Source organism: Sebastes fasciatus, chromosome 21 (genome assembly GCF_043250625.1).
Source record: "Sebastes fasciatus isolate fSebFas1 chromosome 21, fSebFas1.pri, whole genome shotgun sequence".
Classification (NCBI taxonomy): Eukaryota; Metazoa; Chordata; class Actinopteri; order Perciformes; family Sebastidae; genus Sebastes; species Sebastes fasciatus.
In genome coordinates, this window is record NC_133815.1 from 11092928 (window position 1) to 11104069 (window position 11142).

Genomic DNA, 11142 nt, shown 5'->3' on the forward strand with positions numbered 1-11142 from the left:
GTCAAGTTGTGGTTTAAAAAACCTTCCCTACTGAACAGGTTTCGTGACAGTGGATAATTAATTTATTCAACTTGGATTAAATTGCAGATTCCTCTTTTAATCAACACATCAACAACGTTGACAGGCTATAATCACTCAACGGGCCAGAGGTCATGATTCATTCTTCTTTTTTTAACACTTCATTTCCTCTATTTGAGGTTGTGGAAAGTAACCAAGTACATCACGCCTACTAAATCACTGTATTCAAATACAATTCTGAGATACTTGTAGGCTTACTTTACTTGAGTATTATAGTCAAGACTATAAGCTATTTACATTGTATCCCACTTTATAGGCTATTTCGTACAAATTAGAAGAACTGTCAGTGGTGAAAGAAGTACTCAGATATTTAACTTTAGTATAAATAGCAATGTCACAGTGTAGAAATACTCTGTTACAAGTAAAGGTCCTGCATTCAAAATTATACTTATATATAGGCTAAAAGTACAAAAGTATTAGCATCAAAATGAAATACCAAAAGTAAAAGAATAATGTATATTATATTTTTGGTTTATAATTATTGATGCATTTAAGGTGAGGCTAATATAAATGACTTTATACAGTGTACTGCTTGTGATTTCCCCCCTGGGGATCAATAAAGTCTTATCTTATTTTAACCTTAAAGGTATTTGCTGATTATATTTTGTTATTAATCTGAATTTGCAAAAGTTATCAAAAAAATGTTGGCGAGTAAAAAGTATAAAGTAGCAGAAGATATTCAAGTAAAATAATAGCTTAAGTACAGTATTGAGTAAATGTACTGAGTTACTGAGGCAAATTTGTGATTTGTGATTTTGGGCTATACAAATAAAATTGACTTGACTTAACTAATATATATATATATATATATATATATATATACACACTGTATATATATATATAGTTAGCCACAAGCACAAATAAATCAATGCCATCACATGATGGAGATAAACAAACAAGCAAATGTGAAACCCAATGAGGGTTGCACGGCTCAGTGTCCGTGCAACAGATACTTTTGTTTAAGATACAGTTTAATGTGTCGTCATTTTTCACCTCGTATGAAGCCTGAAACCTTAAAACCGTTTATAATGCAACTAATTACATTTACTTTTGAATGTTACTTTGGTGTAAAGAATCAAATTCACTATTTTAAAGAATACACATATTCTTATTTTAAGATGTTGACCACGTATTGAGAATGAAAATGCAGAAACAAAGAGAAGTAACATCTAATATCACATCAAATCAAATTAATTTATTCATTCATCTTGTACAACATAGTTCCATTTTGACATGCTCCTTACATCATGATCTACAGTACGACACAGTATGTTATACTATGTTAGGAATGGGAGCTGCATATAGCATTACATTATATAATGAGCCAGGATAATTTGATCATTACTGATTATAATGAGACGGCAGCCCGATGGCACTGATGCTTTGTTTGGTTTAGGAGAAGTACTCAATGTCGTCATCGGAGGACTTGGAGTGCTGCATTTTACTCAGCTGTATTTCTCCATTACATGGGAGGGGTTTGTAAACACGGAGGTGAACGTGATCCTCTCCTCCCACATGGACCTGCAAGGGAGTAAAAGTAAAGGTTCAGGAGATCTTGGCCACTTGAAGGCAGCAGAAACCAGCTGTAAACACAACACAGATCTGTGGAAATGGATAATTATATATCCTAGACAAGGAGCAACGTTAACAGTTATTTAAAGTCATATTTATGACCCCCTGAAGGATGCAAGTCCACAGTCACAGTCACACACTAATAGGCTACTCTATCAAAAAGTTAGCTAAACTACAAGCCAAGAATACCTTTCTGTAGCTCTATAAGGTAAGAATACTTAATTATATATATATATATATCGATCAAAAGATTAAGTACAAGTAGACTTATAAGCCAAGTACACTTAGACTTTTCTGTATACTTGTCAGTATGAGCCAAGTATACTCATGTATACTTTTGTTAAGTATATCTCTGATAAGTACATACAAAGTAAACTGAATGTATGCTCTCTTATATTAAGTTTAAAAGAAGTATACTAATAGCACACTTGAATAAACTTCTTTTTGGTAAGGGTGTGCTGAAATGTCTTCTAAGGACTGAGCTTTAGCTGCTGTCAGTAGGCCTAGATGGTGTAAGGACCTTACAATCATGATGACTAAAGACATGGTGTGATGTGGAGGGATGATACTCCCAACATTAACTGTGCAGTGTAAAAAGGTAGAGGGGAGAGGACTATAAATGGCAGGTCTGGGCAACACCCTATAAATCAGATCACACTATAGGTGCCAGAATGCTACATAAATAAATCACAGCAATGAGTTAATGCATGCATAGTAAGCCTCCATATAACATTATCCTATCAGGGTTTACACTGGACCTTTGTGCAAGTGTTTATTTTTAGTCTGTGTTCATGGAATTCCATCCAAAGGTGTAGCTTCACTCAACGAGATGTAATAAGTAATAATTATTTTAATTGTAAGATTGTTATTGTACTAATAACTTGTCAGACTGGTGTAGCAGTGGTTGTGGACTATAAGAGCAAGATTGGCTGGCACTAACTGCGCACTGTGAGTTCAGAAGGGGACGCAGGTCAGATCTTTCCCTACATATACATATGACAGACACACAAGTTTTATGGTCGTGATAACTCCTGTAATATAGCCAACACTTCTGTGTCATGTCATTGGCGCATGAAGCCTAAATGGCTCGACTTCCGTCTGGAAAGTACGCGTATCTTGGCGGATCTTGGGCAACTGGGACATGCGCAGTAGCGTCCGCTCGGTCACATGACTCGGTCACAGGGTCCCAACGTCACGGTCTGGGTCTCACTCACATGAACGGAGGAAGGGAAATAACTCTGGATTCAGCTATTAGTGCATTTTACAACTTTAAAAACTTATTTTTTTTCAATAAGGGCTATTAGAGTATTCGTACTGGGAAGTTGATTCACCTCAAGAAAATGTATCCGCTGAGTTACAGACATCTCTTTCCCGATGTAAGTCTATTTGGAAAGGTCTTTTTGAGCCCACTCGCATCATGTGACTGACATGGAAGTTGCAGTACCGCCGTTTGGCCACTACGAAAGTCCGGATCGTTAACCGGCGCACTTCCTGGAGGCTAGCTCTCCACCGACTGCAAGACCCAAGGCATTAAGGGGAAACGCCTGGCTCGCGCTGATCAAAGAGCTAATTGGCTCTTAGTTTTGACAGCAAACACCACGCGTAGTAGAAAAACACAACTTTCTGTGTAATTGTAATATTTAACGCTATATTGTATTAGTCTCATGTTGTGCCATGAATCTGTTAAACACATGTTGTGTGGTTGATAATAATAATTGTTATAATAATGAAGGTTATCTATATATAACACTTATTAAAACGAGTGCTCATCATTTGCTTTACAAGGTGGACATAAAAATGATAAAGGATAGAATCCAATGCCAGATACACGCACATTTCCACGTATATTTACAAACAAATATAAATAAATCCCAACGTGGTCTGAAAACTACTAGTGGCCTACAGATCGGATCTAACAGGAAGTAACTTTTTCTGTGACTTCCTGAAAAATTCCGTGAAGGCTGATGGAGACTGTCCGTCTTGAACGCAGCTTTTTATCCCCGCCTCCTGCTGCTGCTGCCTGATCTCGTCTACTTTCCAGATGAGGCGCATCTCAAAAGAGCCTAATAACCCTACCTTGATGAAGTAGTTGGTCCCAGACACCAGCTGAGTCTTGTAGGTCTTGGCTGTGAAAACATCAAACGTTTTCCCTGCTTGTTTCTCTGCATGGGGCTTTACCTGAGGGACAATGAGATGATCGCAACATCAAAATGAAATACAGGCCATGTTTACTGTGTGGAACCAAAGTGTAATAATAAAAAGGCTTTTTTTCTACTTACGCTTTCACAGATCTTATGGACTTCTTCGTTAGCATCCTTAACTTCTCCAATCCCTCCACATTTCGACATCGTGACGGTTTTTAGTGGCGAAATGTAGCGAAAAGACAAAAGACAACGTAGTTAGTTTTTGTCAGTGAGGCGTTCAAGATGAGTCAGGAAATCACATGATTCTGTATTCTGGATCATACCATCGGCGTAGGGGGGTTGCTTTCTAAATTATGTCACAAACTGACTAAAATAATAATAAAAAACATCTCTAACTAGTATGCAGGTTTTAAAATCACATTTATATTTCTAGTGTTGATTGTTTAAAGTATCAGGAAGGATGTTAAAATAGATTTGAATTGAGTGTATTGTTCTCCCTCTGTACAGGGTATTTGGTTTAGTCCGAGGCGTGGCTGTGTTTGGATATGACATCTGACTATGAGGTTTAAACACTGCTGGGAAGTGACTAGACTTTGCAAATACAGACTGAAAAAGTCATGCACAACTTGTGATTTTGAGGATCAAAGATGAGTCATGTATACTAACTAAACAGCTCCATAAGCTTTTTTTCTTTCTTGTATTTCCTCTTTTAACAGTTTCTGCTGTGCAGAAGATAAACTCCCCAAAACAAAGCATAGACTGCAACCTTAACCCTCTCTGTAGTCAAGTTGTGTTTTTTTAGTTTTTTTACTTTATTGCCATTAATACAAATTAACAGGCAATTAATCATCACAAAACAAAACCACCTTGAGACTGGGCCAAAAACAAAGTAACGCCGCATATGGATGGAGTGCACACACATCCAACCACATATATATCTACAAAAACTCTACATCAAAGACAATTAAGTACAGGATTCCTGACTAAGGTATTCTATAACTAACATCCATCTCCTTTTAAAAATAGGCAATTTCAGTTGTACCTGGGCAGTCATGTATTCCATCATGTACACCTGTTTGACTTTTTGTAACCATTGAGCAATTGTGGGAGGGTTCGTCTTCATCCAGTTAATAGTGATCATTTTTCTTGCAACCATCAATAAGATATGCAGTATGTCAAGTTGTGGTTTAAAAAACTTTCCCTACTGAACAGGTTTCGTGACAGTGGATAATTAATTTATTCAACTTGGATTAGATTGCAGATTCCTCTTTTAATCAGCACATCAACAATGTTGACAGGCTATAATCACTCAACGGGCCAGAGGTCATGATTCAAATACTTCATTTCCTCTACTTGAGGTTGTGGAAAGTAACCAACTACATCAAGCCTACTAAATCACTGTATTCAAATACAATTTTGAGATACTTGCAGGCTTACTTTACTTTACTATTTCGTACAAATTAGAAGAACTGCCAGTGGTGAAATAAGTACTCAGATATTTAACTTTAGTATAAATAGCAATGTCACAGTGTAGAAATACTCTGTTACAAGTAAAAGTCCTGCATTCAAAATTATACTTATATATAGGCTAAAAGTATAAAAGTATTAGCATCAAAATGAAATACCAAAAGTAAAAGAATAATGCATATTATATTTTTGGATTTTATTTATTGATGCATTTAAGGTGAGGCTAATTTAAATGACTTTATACAATGATTTCCACCCTGGGGATCAATAAAGTCTTGTCTTATTTTAACCTTAAAGGTATTTGCCGATTATATTTTGTTATTAATCTGAATACGCAAAAGTTATCAAATAAATGTTGTGGAGTAAAAAGTATAAAAGTAGCAGAAGATATTCAAGTAAAATACAATTGTGCTTCAGTACAGTATTGAGTAAATGTACTGAGTTACTTTACTAATATATATATATATATATATATAGTCAGCCACAAGCACAAATAAATCACGGGAGGCTGACCAACTCATGATGGGATATAGAAACGAGCGCTTGTGAAGCCCAATGAGGACATCAGCTGGACAAGTGTGAGACATCCTCATCCTGATTTTCATCTATCAGCCAGCAGCTGTAAAATGATAAAGCAAACTTTATCATTTTACAGCTAAACAGTATGCTACAAGATGTTTCTGAAAACATTTGAGGCAAGAAATAGGCATTACAGTAAAAGAATATTGATTCATATTTGATCGGAGTTTAGGAGTGATTGACAGCTGCCTCGGTTGAATGAACAGCCAATAGGAATGCTCTCTCTCTGAAATGACCTGTGATTGGCCAAAGTCTCCCGTCATAGATTTTTTAAAGCCTGAAAACAGAGCCATGAGGAGGTGCAGAAGTCTTGAATTACAATATGCTGAAAGGTTATTATGGCATTTTCTCCCAATGATGCCAAAAATATTCTGCCTACTGCAGGTTTAAATCAGCATAATTGATATATTTTTGGCTAATCATGGAAAATGTGGCTCTCAAACTGGGATAAAGATAAAACAAATGCTATTATTTTAATTTCTGCTGCATGTAATTTGATTAAATGACCAAATGGTTTGGTTCATAATGTCAACTACACATAATAACACATACAAAATAAATCTTAAATAAGTTATTTCTGGCAAGTCATATGCTTGTTTCTTGTTTTTTGTCTTTTTAAATGTGAACTGACTAATATTTAGCAAATATTTAGACAACACGAGACCCTTCACCTTTCCTACCTGAGGATGGCGTCATAAGCAGCGTTTATTGAGGGACATTTTTTTTATTATAGTAGAAGAAGAAGGAAGAAAGACGCGACATGTTTTCTCTTCCCAGCAGGCTGTGCGACGCACTTGTTTTCTTCATGTTGTCTCATGTGCTGTCTCGATGTTTCTGCCAGGGTGTGGCGGAAGTGAACAGCAGGAGAAACACAAATCAAATTTGTTTATTCATTCATCTTGTACAAAATAGTTCCATTTTGACATACTCCTTACATCATGATCTACAGTACGACACAGTATGTTATAATATGTTAGGGATGGGAACTGCTTTTGTTTTATATAATGAGCCAGGATAATTTGATCACAACTGATTCTAATGAGACGGCAGCCTGATGGCACTGATGCTTTGTTTGGTTTAGGATCCCATTAGAAGTGCTCAATATCGTCTTTGAGGGTCTTGGGGTGCTGCATATCACTCAGCTCTATGTCTCCTCCATAACATGGGAGTATTTCGAAAACACGGAGGTGAACATAATCATCTCCTCCCACATGGACCTGCAAGGAAGTAAAAGTAAAGTTTTAGAAGATCTTGGCCACTTGAAGGCAGCAGAAACCAGCTGTAAACACAACACAGATCTACTATACTTGTTGGCAAATGGATAATTATATATCCTGCAGACAAGGAGCAACGTTAGCAGTTATTTAAAGTCACATTTATGTCCCCCTGAAGGATGCAAGTCCACAGTCACAGTCACACACTAATAGGCTAGTCTATCAAAAAGTAAGCACAACTACAAGCCAAGAATACCTTTCTGTAGGTCTATAAGGCAAGAAGACTTAATTATATATATATATATATATATATATATATATATATATATATATATATATATATATATATAAATAAATAAATATATATATATATATATATACATATATAAATATATATGTATATATATATATATATATATAGACTTATAAATAAGTAGACTTATAAATATATATATATATATAAGTCTACTTGTACTTAATCTTTTGATCGATATATATATATGATTGGCTGGCACTAACTGACACTGTGAGCTCAAAAGGGGACCCAGGTCAGATCTTTCCCTACATATACATATGAAAGACACACAAGTTTTATGGTCGTGATAACTCCTGTAATATAGCCAACACTGCTCTGGAGGAGAAGAGGACTTTAGCCCGGCGCATGGTGGTTTATTTTGACTGGAATCAGAATGGAGTCTGGGAAACATGGTGAGTTGGTGATGCACAGATTTATAACACTACTACTACTACAGCTACTACTACTACTGTATCCAATAGCTCACCTGTAGGGGTGTTTTCCATCTAGGGTGGAGTGGGGAATATTTAGTAGCCTGTTATTACTACTAATGATTTTTGTTATTAGTCCTATTTGTATTAGTTCTTACAGCTGCTGTGCTATTATTGTGGTTGCTCTGCATCTCTCCCTCTCTCTCTGTCTCTCTCTCTCTTTCTATCTCTCTCTCTCTCTCAAAACCCAACCGGTCGCGGCAGATGGCTGGCCACCCGGTTCTACTCTAGGTTTCTACCTGCTAAACGGGGAGTTTTTCCTGGCCACAGCACATACCAATGCAATGCTCTTGGTAGGATCTCTTGTTGGGTCTCTAAACTATAGAGTACGGTCTAGACCTGCTCTATATAAAAAGCGTCTCAAGATAACTTCTGTTATGATTTTACCATATATACAAATAAATTGAATTGAATTGAATTGAATTGAGAAAATTAAGTTTATGTGGGAATGTGGGAGTTGTGACATTATTTTATAGGTCTGTAGTAAAGAGTAGCCTGCAAGTTTTTAAAAGAAAAGAAAAATATGTGCATATAACTACATACCACTATTTGTGGTTTCGGTGCCTGAATGGGCGTCAGATAAATACTTCCCAATATGTAGCCTACCGAATAGCTGCTGTTAACACAACACCGGGATGCTTGTGAAGCTGTCCTGATCCTTTATACAGCAAATTTGTCATACAATACAAATAGTTCAAAGAAATTAGTGAATCCAGTGAGGATTCAACAGCATTATTCTAGATTTTAGTCTACTAATTGTTTGGAAACAGATATTTATAAAGTCAAGTCCATACCAAAAAGAAAAGATATGTGAACTAACATTCTTAAATTAAAGTTATAATATAACCTATAATGTAATTTTCTTTTCTTAAAGCAATCAGAAATCTCATTACTGCAAGGAGCTAAGATTCTAAAAATCCCTGATTGCATCATTAGAGCCAATCAGAGGTGTCTGAACTCACTGACATTAAGATGCTTTAACACTATAATAACTGAATGTAAGGCTAAAGTTATGTGATCCATTATTGATGTAAAAAAAAAAAAAAAAAAGTGACAATAACCACTGTAAATTTCACTTGATCTTGTTGCTACAGAGTAAAAAGTCGTTTCTAGTCATTGATCTGTTTTGTAGGGAGCTCCAGAAGTCCTGAAAATTAAGACAAGAAAAAAAAAAAAAAAAAAAATAACCTTCAAGGCCTCCCTAGTTTTGCTATTGTGTTTTTTACCCTGTAAATAATAATCATACCTTGATGAAGTAGTTGGTGCCAGCCACCGCCTGACTCTTGTAGGTCTTGGCTGTGAAAACATCATACGTTTTGCCTGCTTTTTTCTCTGCATGGGGCTTTACCTGAGGGACAATGCGATGATAGCAACATCAAAATGAAATACAGGCCATGTTTACTGTGTGGAACCAAAGTGTGAGTCAAAGTGTAACAATAAAAAGCCTTTGTCTTTCTACTTACTTTGTCACAGATCTTCTGGACTTTTTCGTTAGCAACCAGAACGTCTCCAATCCCTCCACACATCATCGTGACGGTTTTTAGTGGCGAAAATTAGCGAAAAGACGAAAGAAAACAATGTAGTTAGTTTTTGTCAGTGAGGTGTTCAAGATGAGTAAGGAAATTATATGACTGTGTATTCTGGATTACACCATCGTCGTAGGGTGGGTTGCTTTCTAAATGATGTTAAAAACGGACTAAAATAATAAATAACACCTCTAATTTGTATGCACGTTTTAAAATCACATTTATATTTCTAGTGGTGATTGTTTAAAGTATCAGGAAGGAAGGATCTTAAAATATATTTTAATTGAGTGTATTGTTCTCCCTCTATACAGGGAATTTGGTTTAGTCCGAGGTGTGGCTGTGTTTGGATGGAATATCTGACCATTAGGTTTAAACACTGCTGGGAAGTGACTAGACTTTGCCAATACAGACTGGTTGGACTGAAAAACAGTGAGTCATGTATACTAACTAAACAGCTCCATAAGCTTTTCTTCTTTCTTGTATTTCCTCTTTTAACAGTTTCTGCTGTGCAGCAGAAAAACTCCCAAAGACAAAGAGTAGACTGCAACCTTAACCCTCTCTGTAGTCAAGTTGTTGTTTAAAAAACGTTCCATGATGAACAGGTTTTGTGACAGTGGATAATTAATTTAGGAACACCCACCTGTATTTCCAGTGAACCTCCTGGGATACCCAGTGACTACTTTGAAAGGGCAGTTGGAGTCCAGGGCAGACTGGAGGACAGCCAGGAAAGACTGGATGACAGCGGGAAAGACTGCACTGGTAGTGGGTGGCTAGTCGCCTATCCTGCTAGTCTCTTGACCAGGAGACAGCCACAATCTGACTACGAAGACAAATAAGAAAGGACAACCCGAAGCCCCTCGAGAGGCGGGATGAAAGAAGGGCCTAACCGGACAGACAACACGGAAATGACTGGAATGAACATGAACAATATAAAGATCATCCGGAAATGCAAGTGTGGCTGGGAGAAAGTGACCACGTACAGGCGGTTACGAATTCACCAGGGAAGAGCAAAGTGTTTTGGGAAAGGCCAGTAGCAACCTTGCACTGTTCAGTCAGGTCAGACAAGAGATACCATAAGCCAGGTAGAAAACCACAGAGCACAAGGACCCGGCGTTGCTGAAGGCGGGCAGTTGGCAGTCGTAGAAGGCCCAGTAGTTGACTGTAATCCCCCTGTACGTGTGCATGCAAGGAGCACAACTAGCAATTCCCCAACGGTGGAGCCGTGCCAGCAGGTGGAGAGGAAGGAACCACGAAGAAGGAACAATCTCAACTGGCCAAAAGCAAACGAGGCTGCGGAGTGGCAGAGGCTGGACAAAGAGCTCAGCACAAGAGGATGCCAAGAGGATGACCAACTACCTCATTGGCAATGGATACATCAACACCAGCGTTCAGAAGGGAGGTGTGCCAAGCTTTCCGGGATGTGTGGAGCACTCCGCAATGATATGGGAACAGATCCAGAGAGCCAAGCGAGAGAAAGGCGACCTGCATGTCATGTGGCTAGATCTAGCTAACGCCTATGTATCCGTTCCCCACCAGCTCATTGAGTTTGCCATGGAGTTTTTCTACATTCCTGACACCATCAGCAGCCTAGTGGCAAGATACTTCAAGGATCTCCAGATGTGCTTCGCCCACCAAGACTTCACAACAAGGTGGCAGCGCTTGGAGGTAGGAATCGCCATGGGGTGCTCAATCTCCCCCATCCTGTTTGTGACAGCTTTCGAAGTGATCCTGATTGGAGACGGACAAATGGTCAGAGGCGTAAAGCTGCAGTCAGGA

At 37.7% G+C, this 11142-nt stretch overlaps 2 protein-coding genes across 3 annotated transcripts; both read right to left on the reverse strand.

Annotated features, from left to right (window-relative positions):
* Positions 1-1253: 1253 nt before the first annotated feature.
* LOC141759314 (cystatin-B-like) lies at positions 1254-9423 on the reverse strand. 2 transcript variants are annotated; one of them, XM_074621296.1, is made up of 4 exons: positions 9347-9423; positions 3930-3972; positions 3727-3828; positions 1254-1599 (listed from the first exon to the last, which is right to left on the reverse strand). In XM_074621296.1, exons 1-4 carry the CDS (start codon positions 9367-9369, stop codon positions 1471-1473), a joined length of 297 nt encoding a protein of 98 aa, XP_074477397.1. In that variant the 5' UTR covers positions 9370-9423; the 3' UTR covers positions 1254-1470. The 2 variants fall into 2 exon arrangements, with proteins under 2 accessions (XP_074477397.1, XP_074477396.1); XM_074621295.1 differs by lacking the exon at positions 9347-9423 and having other exon boundaries at positions 3930-4090.
* Positions 6711-9441, reverse strand: LOC141759315 (cystatin-B-like). The gene is made up of 3 exons (XM_074621297.1): positions 9304-9441; positions 9087-9188; positions 6711-7057 (listed from the first exon to the last, which is right to left on the reverse strand). Exons 1-3 carry the CDS (start codon positions 9367-9369, stop codon positions 6929-6931), a joined length of 297 nt encoding a protein of 98 aa, XP_074477398.1. The 5' UTR covers positions 9370-9441; the 3' UTR covers positions 6711-6928.
* Between the last annotated feature and the right edge of the window lie 1701 nt (positions 9442-11142).

What these genes read in the sequence shown, in the direction of transcription:
- LOC141759314 (XM_074621295.1), bottom strand. Translation starts at nt 3,998, where the DNA reads ATGTCGAAATGTGGAGGGATTGGAGAAGTTAAGGATGCTAACGAAGAA. An exon ending in TCCATAAGATCTGTGAAAGC is followed by an intron (nt 3,829 to 3,929) that starts GTAAGTAGAAAA and finishes ATTGTCCCTCAG; the next exon opens with GTAAAGCCCCATGCAGAGAA. An exon ending in GGACCAACTACTTCATCAAG is followed by an intron (nt 1,600 to 3,726) that starts GTAGGGTTATTA and finishes ACTCCCTTGCAG; the next exon opens with GTCCATGTGGGAGGAGAGGA.
- LOC141759315 (XM_074621297.1), bottom strand. Translation starts at nt 9,369, where the DNA reads ATGATGTGTGGAGGGATTGGAGACGTTCTGGTTGCTAACGAAAAAGTC. An exon ending in TCCAGAAGATCTGTGACAAA is followed by an intron (nt 9,189 to 9,303) that starts GTAAGTAGAAAG and finishes ATTGTCCCTCAG; the next exon opens with GTAAAGCCCCATGCAGAGAA. An exon ending in GCACCAACTACTTCATCAAG is followed by an intron (nt 7,058 to 9,086) that starts GTATGATTATTA and finishes ACTTCCTTGCAG; the next exon opens with GTCCATGTGGGAGGAGATGA.